Here is an 18,364-nt window from a genome sequence, read left to right as displayed (position 1 = left end):
GCATATATATATTTTCTTTTTTAAAAAATTTATTGGAATATAGTTGATTTACAATGTTGTGTTAGCTTCAGGTGTACAGCAAAGTGATTCACTTTGTAATATGTAAATATTTGTAAATATTTGTATTCTTTTTTTACATTCTCTTCTGTTATAGGTTATTACAAGATACTGAGTATAGTTCCCTGTGCTATGTAGTAGGTCCTTGTTGGTTATCTATTTTATATATAGTAGTGTGTATATTTTAATCCCAAACTCCCAATTTATCCCTTCCCCCCATTTGGTAACTATAAGTTTGTTTTCTGTGTCTGTGAATCTATTTCTTTTTTGTAAATAAGTTCATTTGTATAATTTTTTTTAGATTCCTCATATATAAGTGATATCATATGATATTTGTCTTTCTTCATCTGGATCATTTTTTTAGATTCCTCATATAAGTGATATCATATGATATTTATCTTTCTCTGTCTGGCTTACTTCACTTAGTATGAGCATATATCTTTTTGAATTAGCATTTTTGTTTTCTTTGGATAAATATCCAGGAGTGGAATTGCTGGATCATATGGTAGTTCTACTTTTAATTTTTTGAGGTATCTCCATACTATTTTCCATAGTGCCTGCACCAGTTTTCATTCTACCAACAGTTCATGAGGGTTCGCTTCTCTGCACATCCTCGCCAGCGTTTGTTATTTGTGGTCTTTTTGATGATAGCCATTCTGATAGTTGTGAGGTGATAAATCATTATGGTTTTGATTTGCATTTCCCTGATGATTAGTAATGTTGAGCATCTTTTCCTGTGTGTGTTGGCCATCCCTAAGTCTTCTTTGAAAAATGTTTATTAGGGTCATCTGCCCATATTTTAGTCTTGTTATTTGTTTTTCTGATGTTGGGTTGTATAAGTTCCTTGTATATTTTGAACATGAACCCCTTATTAGATATATCATTTGCAAATATCTTCTCCCATTCAGTAGGTGGCCATTTCATTTTGTTGATAGTTTCCTTTACTGGGCAAAAGCTTTTTAGTTCGATGCAGTCCCATTTGTTCATTTTTACTTTTGATTCCCTTGCCTGAGGAGAGAGATCGAAAAACATATTGCTAAGATCATTGTCAAAGAGCATACTGCTTATGTTTTCTTTTAGGAGTTTTATGGTTTCAGGTCTTCCATTTAATTCTTTAATCCATTTTGAGTTTATTTTTGTATATCCTGTGAAAAGAAAGTCCAGCTTGATTCTTTTGTATGTAGCTGTCCAGTTTTCCTAACACCATTTATGGAAGAGGCTGTGTTTACCCCATTGTATATTCCTGCATCCTTTGTTGGAGAGTAAATGAACATATAAGTGTGGGTACATTTCTGGACTCTCTAGTCTGTTCCATTGAGCTATGTGTTTGTTTGTTTGTTTGTTTTGCCAGTATCATACTGTTTTGTTTACTATTAGTTTGAAATCAGGGAGCGTGATGCCTCCAGTTTTGTTCTTCTTTTTAATATTGTTTCGGATATTTGGTGTATTTTGTGTTTCCATAAAAATCTTAGAATGGTTTGTTCTAGTTCTGTGAAAAATGCCATTGGTATTTTGATAGGGATTGCTTTGAACCTGTAGATTGCCTGGGGTAGTTTGGTCATTTTAACAGTATTAATTCTTCCAATCTATGAGCACAGAATAGCTTTTCATTTGTTTGTGTCATCTTCATTTTCTTTCATTAGTGTCTATAGTTTTCTGAGTATAGGTCTTTTACATCTGTAGTTAGATTTATTTCTGATGCAATTGTATATGGGATTGTTTGCTTAATTTCCCTTTCTGATAGTTTGTTCTCATTGTGTATATAGGAACACAATGTATTTCTGTATTTTAATTTTGTACCTGCAACTTTACTAAGTTCATTTATTAGTTCTAATACTTTTTTGGTGGCATCTTTAGGATTTTCTTTATATATATCATGTCATCTGCAAACAGTGACAGTTTTACGTCTTCCTCTCCAATTTGGATTCCCTATATTTCTTTGTCTTGTGTGGCTAGGACTTCAAATACTATATTGAATAAAATGACAAAAGTGGGCATCCTTGTCTTGTTCCTGATCTTAGAGGAAATGCTTCAGCTTTTCCCCATTGAGTATGATATTGGCTATAGGTTTTTCATATAAGGCCATTATTATGTTGAGATATGTTCCCTCTAAACTCACTTTGTTCAGAGTTTTTATCATAAATTGATATTAAATTTTGTCAAAAGCTTTTTCTGCATCTGTTGAGGTCATCATATGCTGTTGTTTTTCTTCAGTTTGTTAATGTGGTATATCACATTGACTGATTGGTGAATACTGAGCCATCTTTGCATCCCTGGGATAAACCGTGGTGTATGATTCCTTAAATGTACTGTTGAATTCAGTTTGCTAATATTTTGTTGAGGATTTCTGCATTTATGTTCATCAGTTATATTGGCCTGTAATTTTCTTTTGTGGTATCTTTGGTTTTTGTATCAGGGTGGTGCTGGCCTTGTAGAACAGGTTCAGAAGCATTCTTTTCCCTTCAGTTTTTTAGAATAGTTTGAGAAGTAGGGGCATTTACTCTTCTTTAAGTGTTTGGTAGAATTCATCTCTGAAGCTGTCTGGTCTTGGACTTTTGTTTGTTGGGAGTTTTTTTTTTGTTTGTTTATTTGTTTTTTTTACTGATTCAAATTCATTACTGGTAATCAGTCTGTTTGTATTCTCTATTTCTTCCTGGTTCAGTCTTGGGAGATTGTACATTTCTAGGAATTTGTCCTTTTCTTCTAGGTTGTCCTTTTTATAGCCATATAATTGCAATAATCTCTTATGATTCTTTATATTTCTTTGGTTTTGATTGTAACTTCTTTTTTATTTATGATTTTATTGATTTGGGCCAGGTCCTCTCTCTCTTTTTTTATTCTTGATGAGTCTGGCTAATGGTTTATCAATTATATTTATCTTTTCAGAGTACCAGCTCTAAGTTTTGTTGATCTTCTCTATTGATTTTTTAGTCTCTGTTTCATTTATTTCTTCTCTGATCTTTATGATTTCTTTCCTTCTACTAATTTTGGGTTTTGTTTGTTCTTCTTTTTGTGGTCCTTTAGATATAAGGTTAGGTTGTTTATTTGAGATTTTTCTTGTTTTGTGAGGTATGCTTGTATTGCTATATAATTCTCTTTTAGAACTAATTCTGCTTGCATCCCATAGAATTTGGGTTCTTTTCTTTGTGTTTTCATTTATTTCCAGGTATTTTTAAAATTTCTGCTTTGATTTCTTCAGTGACCCATTGGTTGTTTAGTACATATTGTTTAGCCTGCACATATTTGTGTTTTTTTGCAGTTTTTTTCTTCAAGTTTATTTCTAGTTCTATAGCATTACGGTAGGAAAAGATGCTTGATATGATTTCAGTCTTTTTAAATTTATTGAGACTTGTTTTGTGGACTAGCCTGTGATCTGTCCTGGAAAATGTTCCATGTGCACTTGAAAGAAATATGTATTTTGCTGCTTTTGGATAGAGAGTGATATATATCCACACACACACACACACACACACACACATACACACACACACACATATCTATTAAGTCCATCAGATTCATTGTGTCTTTTAAGGCCAGTGTTTTCATATTGATTTTCTGTCTGAATGATCTGTCCATTGATGTAAATTGAGTGTTAAAGTTCCCTAGTATTATTGTGTTGCTGTCAATTTCTTTCTATATGTTTGTTAATATTTGCTTTATGTATTCAGGTGTTCCTATGTTGTGTGCATATGTATTTATAATTGTTATATCTTCTTGCTGGATTGATCCCTTTATCACTATGTAATGTCCTTTCTTGTCATTTGCTACAGTCTTTGTTTAAAGTGTATTTTGTCTGATATAAGTATTGCTACCCCAGCTTTCTTTTCTTTTCCATTTGCATGGAATACCTGTTTTCATCCCCTCACTTTCAGTCTGTTTGTGTCTTTAGATCTGAAGTGAGCCCCTTGTAGGTAGCATATAGGTAGATTTTGTTTTATTATCTGTTCAGATACTCTATGTCTTTTGGTTGGAACATTTAGTCCCTTTACATTTAAAGTAATTACTTATGGTGCGTGCTTATTGCTGTTTATGGGTGCTTTTTTTTGTAGTTCTTTTTTGTTCCTTTTTCTTTTGTTCCTTTCTCTTACGATTTGATGACTATCCTTTAGTTTTATGTTTGGATTATTTTCTTTTTTTCAGTATGTATCTATTATAGATTTTTGGTTCGTGGTTACTGTGAGGGGTGTGTGTGTGTGTATAAAATTATTTTAAGTTGATCTCTTAACTTTTTATTTCTAATTTATTGATCAAATATGGATTTATTTTGTTATTATGAGTATATATTCCTATATATATTATAGATATATATACAGACACACACATACACACATATAAAACATTAATCTGTTGTATTTTTCTTTTTTCCAATGTTACTTTCTTGGGAAGATGATCTCTTAACTTTGAAAGCATTTTAATATCCCTGCATTTTTACTACTCTCTCCACATTCAGTGTTTTTTATATAATATTTTGCATCTTTTTGTTTTGTAAGAATCCCTTACCTACTTATTGTGGGCATAGATGATTTTACTACTTTTTTCTTTTAACCTTCCTACTAGTTTTATAAGTGGTTGATCTACTACCTTTACTTTATTTGCCTTTACCAATGAAATTTGTCCTTTCATAAATTTTATTTTTCTAGTTGTGGTCTTCTTTTTTCCACCAGAGACATCTCTTTAACATTTCTTACACAGCTTAGTGGTGCTGAACTCTTAGCTTTTGCTAGTCTGTAAAACTCTATCTCTCCTTCAAATGAATGATAGCCTTGCTGGGTAGAGTATTTTTTCCTTTTATCATTTTGAATATATCCTGCTACTCCCTTCTGTTCTGCAGAATTTAAGCTGACAGTCTTATGGGAGTTCCTTTGTATATAACTAGTTGCTTCTCTTTTGCTTTAATATTCTCTCCTTATCTTCAATTTTTTCCATTTTAATTACAATATGTCTTTTTATGGACCTCGATCTGTTGATCTTGTTTGGGACTCTCTGTGCTTTCTGGACCTGGATATCTATTCCTTTCCCAGTTTAGGGAAGTTTTCAGCTATTGTCACTTCAAATAATTTCTCTGCCATTTTCTCTGTCTCTTCTCCTTCTGGGGTCTCTATATGAGAATGTTAGTATGCTTGATGTTGTCTCAGAGTTCTCTTAAATTGAACTCATATTTTTGTATTCTTCATCTCTTTAATTCTTTATATTTTCTAACTCTTTGTTAAACTCACTGCACTCATCCTTCTCCTGAGTTTGTTGAGCATCTTTTTTTTTTTTTTTTTTTTTTTTGCAGTACGCAGGCCTCTCACTGTTGTAGCCTCTCCTGTTGTGGGGCACAGGCTCCAGATGCACAGGCTCAGCGGCCATGGCTCACGGGCCCAGCCGCTCCGCGGCATGTGGGATCTTCCTGGACCGTGGCACAAACCCGTGTCCCTTGCATTGGCAGGCAGACTCTCAACCACTGTACCACCAGGGAAGCCCTGTTGAGCATCTTTTTGATCATTACCTTGAATGCTTTATCTGGTAGATTGCATATCTCCACTTGGCTTAATTCTTCTGAGATTTTATCTTGTTCCTTCATTTGGAATATATTCCTTTGTTGTCTCATTTTGCCTAATTTTTTGTTTTTATTTGTATGTTTAGGTGGGTTGATTGTTTCCTGATCTTGGAGAAGTGTCCTTATGTAGGAACATATTATTAGATCTAGGAGTACACTCCCCTCTGGTTAACAGAGTATATCTTCTAGGGGTGCCCCCTGTGTGTTCTGAGTGGGCTCTTCTGTTGTGGTGAGTCCAACTACTATGGGTGCTCAGGTAGGCGGGGCCAGTTTCTGGCTGGTTGGCCGCCTGAACCTCCTGTGCAGAGGCTGCAGGTCCCTGGTGGCCAAGGCTGGGTCATGGCATGGCTGATTGCACAGTCTGGGGATTTCTGGGACTGGTTCTAGCCCACTGGTGGGGGGTGCTGGGTCCTGGCAGGCTGACTTCAGGCCTGGGAGGTCTTGGGGCAGTTGACTGCAGAGCTTAGGGTTTTGGAGCTGGTGCCAACCTGCTGGTTGGCAGTGCCAGGTCCCTGGGTGGCTGGCTGTGCGCCTGAGAATCCCGTGGCAGCTGACTATGGGCCTGAGGGGTTCTCAGGACTAGTGCCAACCTGCTGATCGGTGCAGCTGAATCCTAGTGCTAATTGGCTAGATGGAGAACTCCAAAATGGTACTTGTCAGCACCAATGTCCTCGTGGTAGAATATGCTACCCAAAATGGCTGTCATCAGCATCTCTCCAAGATGAGCAAGTGGGTCTGACCCAGGCTCTTTTCAACTTACTGTGTGCTGGGTCTCCAAGTGTGTGAGACTTCGCATGCACTCTTTAAGGGTGGAATCTCTGTTTCCTACAGCCCTCTTGCTCTCCCACTATACAAGCCCCAGTGGCTTTCAAAGCCTGATGTTCTGGGGGCTCATCTTCCCAGTGCAGTACCCCCAGGCTGGAGAGACCAATGAGGGGCTTGGACCTCTTGCTCCATGAGGAGAACCTCTGCAGTTGTGATTATCCTCCTGTTTTTTGGTCCCTTATCCGGGAGTGTGAGTCTTGACTACATCACTTTCTACACCCCTCCTGTCATCTCATTGTGGTTCTTCTTTTATGTCTTTAGTTGTGGAATATCCTTTCTGCTAGTCTTCAGATCATTCTCATAGATAGTTGCTCTGTAAATAGTTGTAATTTTGGTATGCCCATGGGAGGAGGTGAGCTCAGGGTCTTCCCTGGGAAGAATCTTGATCTCTGCAATTTTTTTTTTTTTTTTTGCGATACATGGGCCTCTCACTGCCATGGCCTCTCCTGTTGCAGAGCACAGGCTCCGGACACGCAGGCCCAGCGGCCATGGCTCACGGGCCCAGCCGCTCCGTGGCATATGGGATCTTCCCAGACCGGGGCACGAACCCATGTCCTCTGCGTCGGCAGGCAGATGCCCAACCACTGCGCCACCAGGGAAGCCCTGATCTCTGCAATTTTGATCAGTCCCTGGGCTGATTCTTATTATGGTGTCTCAGGATTAGTTACATTTGGAGTTAACCTTGGTTTCTTTGTTCAGAATCAGTTCTCTGCTCTTTCTGCTTTCTTACTTCTTTGTTCTTGGTCACTTGCCATGTTAACTTTCCTCAGATCCCTTTGTATAGTCCTTGGAGTTCTGCCTTATGAGAGTATTAAGAACTTAAGTAGTTTGTTCACCAATCTCCATGGGCAACTTGTCATTGAAACACACTTGGGAACATTGCATGTGTAGGGCTGGGTATAGTTTTCTAGAAAAAAATGACTGGATTCTTGGCCAGAAAAACTGGGTTTTGTGATGGTGCTAACCAGGTGAAGGTTCAAGCATCTTGTGTAACATTTTCTTCATTTAATTAATTAATCAAATTAATATTTATTGAACCTTAGGCACTTGAGACACGGCAGATAAATAGAAATCCCAGGCTCATGAAGCTTACACTCTAGTGGGGAAGATAAATAAAAAGGCTAATTGGCATATATGATATGTGAGGTAACTAAGAAAAAAATACGAAGCAAAGAAGGAGTATACATATTAGGGTTCAGAGGTGATGAAATTGTGACTTTCCTCACTTTCCTCACTGCCTAGTGAGGAAAGAAGGTGACTATTGAGGTGAAGGCCTGGAGGGAGTTTTGCATATTGTTATTGGTCTTGTAAAGCAGATAATTTATTGCTAAAATGGAGTGGAAGAAGTCATGAGTATTGTGTAGATAGCTGGTAGATGAGATAAGGTGTGTAAAGTCTTCTATAAACTCTAAAGTGACTCCATGCTATAATTTTTTCTCCAACGTGTACTGTACAATGGAATTTCTACTCTTAATTTTCAAGTCTCAAATTGAGTTAATGTCCAAGACAGTGATCATTATAGTGTGGTCTCTGGACCAGAAACATCATTTGGGAACTCGTTAAAAATGTAATTTCTAGGGTGCCATATAGACCCAATGAATCATAAACTCTGTAGGTGGAACCCAGCAATCTATTTTAACAAGTCACCCAGGGGATTCTCATGTACTCTGAAGTGTGGGAACTGCTGGTCTAGAATAAGTTCTATAATTTAAAGTATTTCCTTGGTTGGAATTTAGCCATTTTAGGAGGGGCTATTAAAACTTCTTATCTGACTGAGCAAAACAACCAAATTCTTTTTTAAATTAGTTAATTAAAATCATTAAAAATTTTTTATTGGGCTAAGATTAGTTTATAACATTATAAGTTTCATGTATGCAACATTATATTTCTACTTCTGTATATACTACAGTGTGCTCACCACCAAAAATGTAGTTTCCATCCATCATCCCCTTTATACATTTCACATTCCCTGGCCCCTCTCCCCTCTGGTAACCACTAGTACTCTGTTTTTGTTTCGTTTGTTCATTTATTTATTTTTTTATATTCCACGTGTGAGTGAAATCATACAGTATTTGTCTTTCTCCATCTGACTTATTTCACTTAGCATAATACCTCCAAGGTCCATCCATGTTGGTGCAAATGACAAGATTTCATCTTTTTTTATGACTGAGTAGTATTCCACCATATATGTATGTCATATCTTCTTTATGCATTCATTGGTTGATGGGCACTTAGGTTGTTTCCTTATCTTGGATATTATAAATAATGCTGTGAAGAACGTAGGGGTGCATATATCTTTTCAAATTAGTGGAGTTTCACATTTTTTGGATAAATATCCAGAAGTGGGATACCTGGATCATATGATAGTTCTATTCTTAATTTTTTTGAGGAATCTCCATACTTTTTTCCATAGTGGCTGTACTATTTTACATTCCCTTTTATCCACATCCTCACCAACACTTGAATAACCAACTTCGTATTATATTTTAATGTGTGCTATTCAGGATGTCTTTAAAAGGTGTTAGTTTTCAGATTTTTGCCAGTAATTTAGAATGCATATATCACTTCCACTTATTTCTGAGTTTTGTCTGATCTTTTCTTTTTTTCTCAATTTGAGATGCATATCTTATTTTTTCAAAATAGTACTTAAAGCTTTAAAAGTTTCATTTCCTGCCACCTTCAAAGTGTTGAAATATAGTGTATAATGTTGGAATTGATATTTATATAGAGGTTTCAAGGTAAGTGATATTTATATAGAAACTTTAAGACAGTGTGGAAACTTTAAGACACTGGATTTGCATTTGGTGAAGAAAGTTTATTATGAAGAGGAAAATTAATTTGTAATAATTATTGCTGGGATATAATTACTTTTCCACATATAATACGCAATCAGTTTCAAAGCAATCTATGTGTTTCTTAAGCTTTGGCATTATTCTGTGAAAGTATGTAATTATTTTTGTTCTCTATCAGTGCTTTTCATCACTTTGCATATCATGGCACACATAGAAATGATAATGTTTGTACATTCCACTGGGGTAAATGGAGAAGGTAGCTCAAGGCTGAGGGCAACCCAGCCTGGTTTCAGCCCCACTTCCTGCATCCCCCAAGAGCCAATAGAATGCTCAGTATCTTCACACATCTATAGCTTATTCCCAACTCACTAGTGAGCCTTAGCTCTATATAAGTATGGTTATTTTAGGAAGTTGTTTTAAATATTAGAATGAAATTTAACTTTCATTCTTATTTTGGAGGACATTATTTTAAAATGCATTTCTGCAAAAAATACTCTTCACGTGGATGATGGTTACATTCCACTAGTTTACTCTGTGAATGAGACTTTAATACTAAAACCTCAACAAATGGTTAACAAATGTGTAAAAATTGGAAATGGTATATATTTTAAATTAAAAAAATGAATGATCTTTAAGTTGCCAATGAAATATAAATTAAATATGTAGTTTAAATACCTTCCTATGAATTTGGATTATTTTAATAGTATGTGTCTTTTTGCAAGATTATGAGAATGTGCTTTCATTTATACAAGTAACATTTAAAAAATCTTGTAGTTAATTTCAGAAAGATCCTGTTATCAAAAGGAATATATCTGAATGTATTGGAGTTAATGCAGAAGCATATACATTCTCCTGAAGTGGCTGAAAGTGGCTGTAAAATGCTAAATCATCTTTTTGAAGGAAGGTAATACATATTTCTGAATTTATGTAGAATATATTAATTGGACCAGGTAGAATATCAATATTTTGAGCATAATTTTAAGAATAAAAGGAAAAACAAGGCATTTGAAGAGTGAAACATTTTGCAATATAATTTCATGTCAGTGATACATAGACTTATTTTATCTACATATTGAAAGGGATGATAAAGTAGAAATACGTTGAAGGTTTGCTTTTGTGCTTAATGCTTGGTGTTGACTATGTTTTGAAAAATGGCAGTTATATAGAACATAACCTTAAACAGTTTTTCAGATTATTGTGTTATGTGAAAGGTATAAAAGATAAAATCAGGATATGGCTTCTAATTGTTATTTTTAAGTTTACCTTAAATTGTGATTTTTATGGTCCTGGCAGTGTGTGAACCTTTATATATGAGGCAAAAATGCAGTGGAATAACTGACAGTTTAAGATTTTGTACATTCTGGGCAGTTAATGTTTCTGGCTGTTTTCTCATATATTAAATGTGTAAATTTCCAGTCCTGGGGATTCAAAATTAACTATGACAATGTGCCTGCCCTTAAAAATCTCCCTGTCTAGTTGGGGAGACTAATTTATAAACAGATAATTACAATACACTGTGATAATTCAATGGCAGGATGTGTAAAATCATAGGGTCTTGGTGAACCAAGCTAGGGCGACCAAAGGAGAGAGGCTACAAAGAGGGGATGTGTTTAACCTGGGACTTTAAAGTGGAAAAAAGGGACTATATGTCAGTAACCACAGACCCACGGGAAGTGAGGACACAGTTATGCGGAAGTTTTAGTCAGTAGGGCACTGTGTAAAGCAAGGGCTGCCTCTATTACAGTTTGTAGGACCTACTGAAATCTACATTTATTTATATGTAAAAGAAAGTATAGCTAAAATACCTTAGAGACACCAAGACTTAATGCAAAAAATAATTAAGAATACCATATAAGAAGTCTAGTGGTGTTAATCTGGAAGAGGCAGGTAGTTATACAATAAACAGCTCTCTGGACTTGGCAGTCAGAGTTTGCATTCCAGCTCTGGCTCTGTCACATTCCAGTGATATGACCTTGATGTTTAACCTCTGTCAGCCTAAATTCTGTACCTGGAAAATGCAAATAATAACACCTACTTTCCAGGCTTGCTGCCAGTGACCCATGTATAGATCAGAAGGAAGTTGTTAGTTCTGGGAAACTATATAAAAGAATTCCCAGTTTACTGTAAATTTAACTTCTTGACGTCAAAGTTTAACTAAATGAGAACTTAAATTGTGTATGCTCATACTGCCGAATTCACATCAGCCTTTTCTGATAAAATAGTTCTGTTTTCTCGTACTTGTTTCAAATTGGTGTTTGTATTGGAATCAGGTTGTACTCTTAATAAGCATTTCAATATTTTATCTCTAGTAACACTTCCCTGGATACAATGGCAGCAGTGGCCCGCAAAATAATAACAGTTATGAGAAGTCATGAGATGTCAGTATCAGTGCAGCTGGAGGCACTTCGAGCTATATTACATTTTATAGTTCCAGGTAAGTTACATGATTGATTGTGGGAAGAGATGTCATTTTAAGTGGATTTTTTGACTTTTCATGAAATATCAACTTTCTAGGCAAAAATTAAAGGACCAGTTTCTGCCAACGAAATGTAATCTTTTCACTAGCCCAAAAATTAAAATAGAGGGAAAATGATGATGTGGAAGAGTCAGATAAATTTAGATTAAAATTTAATAAGAAACATCAATAATTTATTTCCAGAAAAAATAACTGCAACATAGTGTGGAGCTTTACCTCCAAAGAGAGTGTCATCTCTGCTATTTCTTTTCTATTTCTGTTGACCTTACCAAGTCCAAGTTTTTTTGTTTGTTTTTTTCCTGTCTGAATTATAATAATACCCAACTAATTTTCATACTTCCTCTTTTGCCTCTTTCCAGTCCTTCTTTTACTCTCTGGTTGAATTAATCTTTCTCAAATATAACCATGTAGCTTTTACTCATGAGCCACAATAGTGTCAATCCTCCCCACATTTACTTCCTGCTTTCATCTGTTATGACCTTATTTGTCCTCCAAAGCCCATTTAAAACAACGGCTCCCCCATTCATTCAGCACGTAGTTATTAAGTGCTTCTTACGTTCTATATATTGTGATAACTGCAAAGGTCTGAAAGACAAGTAAAACAAGACATGACTGTACTATTTATAGGAGCCTAGAGGTAGACAGATAGTTAATTACCAGACAGTTGCGAGGAGCTATTATAGATACATGTATTATAAAAGGCTATGAGAGTATTGATGGAGGCACAGATAATTTATTCAAAAGAGTAGGCCAGAGATTGTGATATTTGAACCTGATGGGTGAATAAGGCTGACCTGGTAAAGCCAGGAAGGACATTTCAAGCAGAAAGAGAAAGTGCTCATAGTGTGGGGTGAGTGGAGCATGGTATGTGAGGAAAGCAGTCCTGGGGATAAATGTGGAAGGACAGGCAGAGGCTGAGAGGGAAGGGCCTTGAATACAACACTGAGCAATTTGTGCTTTTTCTTAGCACAAGTCAATTCAAATTTATTTAAGGTGTTTCAAAATTGCAGTGTCATAACCAAATCTGCAATTTATAACAGTAGCACTGTGGTGTGGATAATGATTGACGGGAGGGGAACCTCCTGCAGGGTGATTAGGCTGGAGGCTGTGATAGGTGAGACATAGTGGGGGCCCAGCAAAGAAAACCGAGGAGAGGATGGATGTGGGAGATGTTTAGGAGGTACATTTGGCGTGATTTTCTGACCACTGAATATCAGGGATGTTATTATTATTTTGCTCTGTAAAAGTCCCAATTCTTTTGAAGCCCATTTTTTTTGGTCCTTTTTAAATGAAATCTTCCTAAATCTACCGTTATCTGTAGTCATATTGGTATTTTATGTTTCTGAGTATAAGAGTATTCTCTGTATAAGAGTATAGATTTTTTCAAAGAGAGGGCTTTCTTTAGTCATGCCTTTTTTTTTTTTTAACCCCCTGGTAACTTGAACAAAAATAGCTATTCAATAAATTTTGAATTGAACCATGATGTCCCATTCATAGTTGTCACACAACTTTAGAGATATAATTTAACAGACATAGTGTTGCTTGAAAATATTATTGTGAATTTTTTTAAACTTTGTAGATTGTAAAAATAACAAAATCCTTTTGATTACCCTTAAAGGTGTCAACGTTCTTCTTTTGAGAGTGAATTTGAGTTTTAAAGATAACCAAAAGACATTATGAATCATCTGTTAGTTAATAACATTCTTTTAGTTCAAAAATAAGTTTTGAATGTAGAATTTCTTTTCTTTTATTGTTCTGAGATTGAGCCTGAAGCGACATTGAGAGTCAGTAATAATTTAGATGTATGAAATGATGTATTTAAATGTTTTTTTTATAATAATGTTTAGGTGTATTAAACAGGTGCCCTTGAAAATAATTTTATAACTTTATGGTGGTACTTTATGTATGGAAACATATTAATAGATGTATTTTATAAGCATATCAACATATAAATACATTTCTCTATTAGGTAAAGGCTTAACCATCTACTTCACTCTATGCTAACCTACTATATTACCATACCATACCACACAATACCATACTCTACCATGCTGTAACTGTACCATACTATACTTTATCATTCTATATTATATCATTCTCTGTGTCAGTGAGTAACTATAATATCAGTATGCCAGTAGTTTTGAGGTTTAATATGATTCTCAGGTTTTGACATGCTGAAGTAGGTACTTATGTTTAGATGTACATGTATTAATTTTATTAACTAGACCACATTCAGATTATTAATTGTAACAAAGATGTGCATTATAGCAAATATGTATAATTTAATTCAGGGCCACATATTGCAGCTAGTATTATGTCTCTTAAGTTTCTTTCAATCTGGTACTGTTCACTTCCTCCTCTTTTTTATAACAATAACTTATTGAAGTGATTGAGCCTGTTGCTTTAAAAAATAATAATAAAGACCTACTTATTTTAATAAAATATCATTTGACTTGTTCTTTCTTGATTTAGTGTCAGTTCTAGAGGAAAAAATTCTTTAGGAAAGGACATATGCATATTGGGAAGTGTATAGAGGAAAGTGATTATGAATATAAAACCACATCCTTAAGAACAATAAGAGAAGCTGAATTTGTTTAATTTGGAGAGGAGATAATGCAGGAGGTTATGAAAGCTATTAAAATTCACTCATTTATAGTTAGTAACAAATGTGTAAGGCATTATTCAAAGTACTTTATGTATATAAACTTTAAAAATTCTTGTAGCAACCCGTAAGGCAGATTCTACTTTTCCACCCCATATCACAGATGATGAAACTGAGGCATAAGATATAGAGATTTTAAGGTCACAGCTTATGTAACGGAGCCAGGTTTTCACCCTGTGCAGCCTGAATCAGAGTGGGTGCTTTTTAAAGACACATTTGTGCAATAAGTGTATGTGGAACAACTGTTATACCTAAAGTACTCTGCTTGGAACTCTTGGTAACCTGGAGATGATTAGGTTATGGATCCTGCCTTCAAAAAGTTTGCAGTTCAAACAATTTAAAGGACTATTATGTGGAAAGGAAATTATATCCATTCTGGATAGTAGAACCTCAAGTGATATAACAAAGACCAGAGATGAACTTTTGGGAATATTCATTTGGTCTTAACATAAGAAAGACATTTAGTAATTCTCCTTACATATGGCATGAAGATTTTACTTCTCAACAGGACTGCTTTTAATGGTCACATCTGCTTGTGATGTAATGGGCAGCTTCAGCAATTAATGTGATCTTGGTCACTGAAAATGAGACACTGAGAGTTTAAGTAACTTATCGAAGGTCATACAGCTGTAGTGAATGTCAGGACCTGTTTGAATAAATTTTAAAATGAAGACTGAAAGTTCTAGGAGGGTGAAAATCATGCCTGTCATATTCACTGTGGTATTCTCAGCATGTAGCAAAATCCCTTGCATGTAGTTGGCATTCAAATGTTTGTTAAGTAAATGAAAAGTTATATGCAGTCAACTTATAGTTTGTGTTAATACAAATTATTGAAGTGAAAGGTTAGAAGGAATTGTTTATTAATAATTATTTCTATAGTCATAGGTTTTATTTTTTATTTATTTATTTATTTTTTAACATCTTTATTGGGGTATAATTGCTTTACAATAGTGTGTTAGTTTCTGCTTTATAACAAAGTGAATCAGCTATACATATACATATGCTCCCATGTGTCTTCCCTCTTGCGTCTCCCTCCCTCCCACTCTCCCCATCCCACCCCTCCAGGCTGTCCCAAAGCCCCGAGCTAATATCCCTGTGCCTTGCGGCTGCTTCCCCCTAGCTATCTACCTTACTACGTTTGTTAGTGTGTATATGTCCATGACTCTCTCTCGCCCTGTCAAAACTCACCCTTCCCCCTCCCCATATCCTCAAGTCCGTTCTCCAGTAGGTCTGCGCCTCTATTCCTGTCTTATCCCTAGGTTCTTCATGACATTTTTTTTCCTTAAATTCCATATATATGTGTTAGCATACGGTATTTGTCTTTTTCTTTCTGACTTACTTCACTCTGTATGTATAGTCATAGGTTTTAGAAACGTTATTTATTCATAATAATTTTACTTACATGTTCTATTGCATAACCAATATTTTTTGACTTCCTGTTTTTCCAACAGTTTTGGGTTAGTTCAGCTACAGTGTAGCTGAATAAGGAATATGTTTTCTTTAAGTTACTTAATACTTTTATACAGCCTTAGAGGACTTTTAATAAAACTATATGCTCTTTACCATTATAATGCTGAAACTAAAAACTTTTTTTTCCCACTGTTATTCCAGCTGCTCTTTTATGTCTACATTTCATATCTGACCTTTTTATGTTGTAGTCCAAGTAACTTTGATCTTTTCTCAAGTTGTCCATTGTTGCATAAAAATCTTCTAGCTTCTTGTAATGAGTACAGCCTATTCATACAAAAAAGAGATTGTTTGTTCCAGAAAATTCCTCCACCATAGTAACTTCTTGCTACTTTAAATTCAGTGAACATCCGCACACACTGTATTTATTTTACATTCAGTGATGAACTGTTTTTAGAAATTTCTTAAAGCTAAGAGTTATTTCTTTGGTAAGGAACCATGGATTAGAAAAAGGTATAACATATATATGTATTGTTGGGTTAATTATAATCATTCCTAATAAGTGACAATCTATTCAGCCCAAATCTTTATGAGAAAAACATTTGTTTATTTGTGCATTTAGGCATCCCAGAAGAATCCAGGGAAGATACTGAATATCAGCATAAGCTAAATATGGTTAAAAAACAGTGTTTCAGGAATGATATTCACAAATTGGTCCTAGCGGCTTTGAACAGGGTACGTATAATATAGGTTTTCTGCCTTTATACTCTTAACTACAATATGAAATTGGGGAAGTAGGGGGGCTTTTATTAGCTTAAGTTTTCCATGTTCCGTTTACTATGATAGTAGGAAGTTATATGTTTAGAGACATAAGATGACAGTAGGGATGTAGGGGGTGAAGAGATGTGCCATTCCAGCTAAGAGAAGTGCACCGTCAACTACAGACTTTGACAGGCTCTTTTGATAAATCCACTCGAGTCTGTTCAATGAGAAAGAGAACTCTAGATGTGCAGCTAAGCCTCACGAGCTCTGTCAGGAGCCATGACTGCTATTTTCTCTTTCTGTCCTCCTGGCTGCTTGTCTTTATTTTCTGGTCCCAGGCTGAAAGGTTCAGTCCATGAAGACACACAGGGCACACATTAAAGTCTTTTTTGATTCCCTGTGCTTGTTTTCATTTTACTCCTTAGGGATAACCTCTGAAATGGCTCAGTGTGTATTTTTTTCTCCCAGTGTTAGGTATTTACAGATCTATGTACCTTTGCAATAATATAATTAATAAATTAATAATCATACTACATCTGAAAAAGGAGAAGAGGAGCATTATGCTTATATTGTGCAGTGCAAAAGGTATTGATGGAATTAAGATGGTTTTGAAATTTAACATAAGATGAATTGGTTCTTTATAAAAGATACCAGAGTAAAGATGTAAAGATGTGAAGATTCGGTTAATGTTTTCATGAAAGGAAGAGAGTAGTCAAAGCAATTAATGGAAAAAATTCCTTGTGATTTAGTATACTTTGAAAAATGTCATGAATTAATTAGAAAAGCCTGCAGAGAGATCTTCAAAAATGCGATTTAACCTGAGCTTTATAATGTAATTGTTTATGATATATTTGAGTCATTTGTACTCAGACCTTAATATGATTCTTGAGTATAGCCATGGGTTGAATTTAATTCCAGAAATATTTGGTGAAAATAAGTATATGGAAGGAACTGTGTTAGACACTGGGCAGACAAAAATGAATATGCTTTGTATCCTTCTGTAATGGATCTCATAATCTGGCTGGGCCATGCATAAAACATAAAACACATATTAGATTATTCTGTATTAGCACTTATGAGCTGCACTAGCTTTATGAACAGTACTTTAGGAACATAGAGGAGAAAGTAGTTAATTTTGTTCATGGTATGTGTTGGTGAGAAGCAAGAGGTACCAGAAAAGCCTTTTGGTAACTCTGATTCTGGTTATCCCATCTTTCCTAACATTACTGAATACGGGTGTGATAGAGTGGAAGGAGTGGGCAGTCAAGGGAGAAGTACTGTGCTTACTGCCATCAGTACTGTGATGCCAAGAAGATCACTCTGCTCCCAGGTCTTACTTTCTTTTGCTATATAATCCCAGGAGAAGTGGTTGAGAACCTCCCTACCCCTTCCTTTATTTTCCATGCCACACTTGAGTAATGACACACAGCATCTCACTAAACAGTGACTGTCATTTGTGGGCAGGGAATTAAGGTCATGGGGAAACAGAAGTGACACTATTTATTTAAAAATATCTCCCCTGTATAATTCCCCTAATTCTTCACCATGGTTGAGAAAAAATGTTCTAAAAGATGAATGTATCTTTTTTTTAGTTCTAAAATTCTGTGATTGCATGTCTCACTCTGAATAAATGTTACAAGGAATCAGAAGTTTTAGGTCCAAATACTACTGATGTAATAAAATGAATTACCATTAAAAATAGGTCTATTCTTGGAGAGCAGACTTCCAAATAAGGTAGAATTTGAGATTCAACTAAGATTTACAATGTGAAGACTATTAAAAGTATTTATTAAAGTGAATCAGTGTTTGGAGATATATATGTGTGTATGTAAATATATACA

The 18,364-nt window shown here is 35.2% G+C and overlaps 1 protein-coding gene across 1 annotated transcript in view; it reads left to right on the top strand.

The window, feature by feature from the left end:
* LRRK2 (leucine rich repeat kinase 2) overlaps window positions 1–18,364 on the top strand; it is a 149,004-nt gene that overhangs the window by 27,541 nt on the left and 103,099 nt on the right. The window contains exons 12-14 of the mRNA XM_065887771.1: window positions 9,991–10,120; window positions 11,526–11,650; window positions 16,384–16,496. Of these exons, the coding sequence (XP_065743843.1) occupies window positions 9,991–10,120; window positions 11,526–11,650; window positions 16,384–16,496 (368 nt within the window). The remainder of the gene's footprint in view (window positions 1–9,990; window positions 10,121–11,525; window positions 11,651–16,383; window positions 16,497–18,364) is intronic.

The sequence above is a fragment of the Phocoena phocoena genome, chromosome 11 (assembly GCF_963924675.1).
Source record: "Phocoena phocoena chromosome 11, mPhoPho1.1, whole genome shotgun sequence".
NCBI classification, from domain to species: domain Eukaryota; kingdom Metazoa; phylum Chordata; class Mammalia; order Artiodactyla; family Phocoenidae; genus Phocoena; species Phocoena phocoena.
This window is presented reverse-complemented; position numbering and strand designations above follow the sequence as displayed.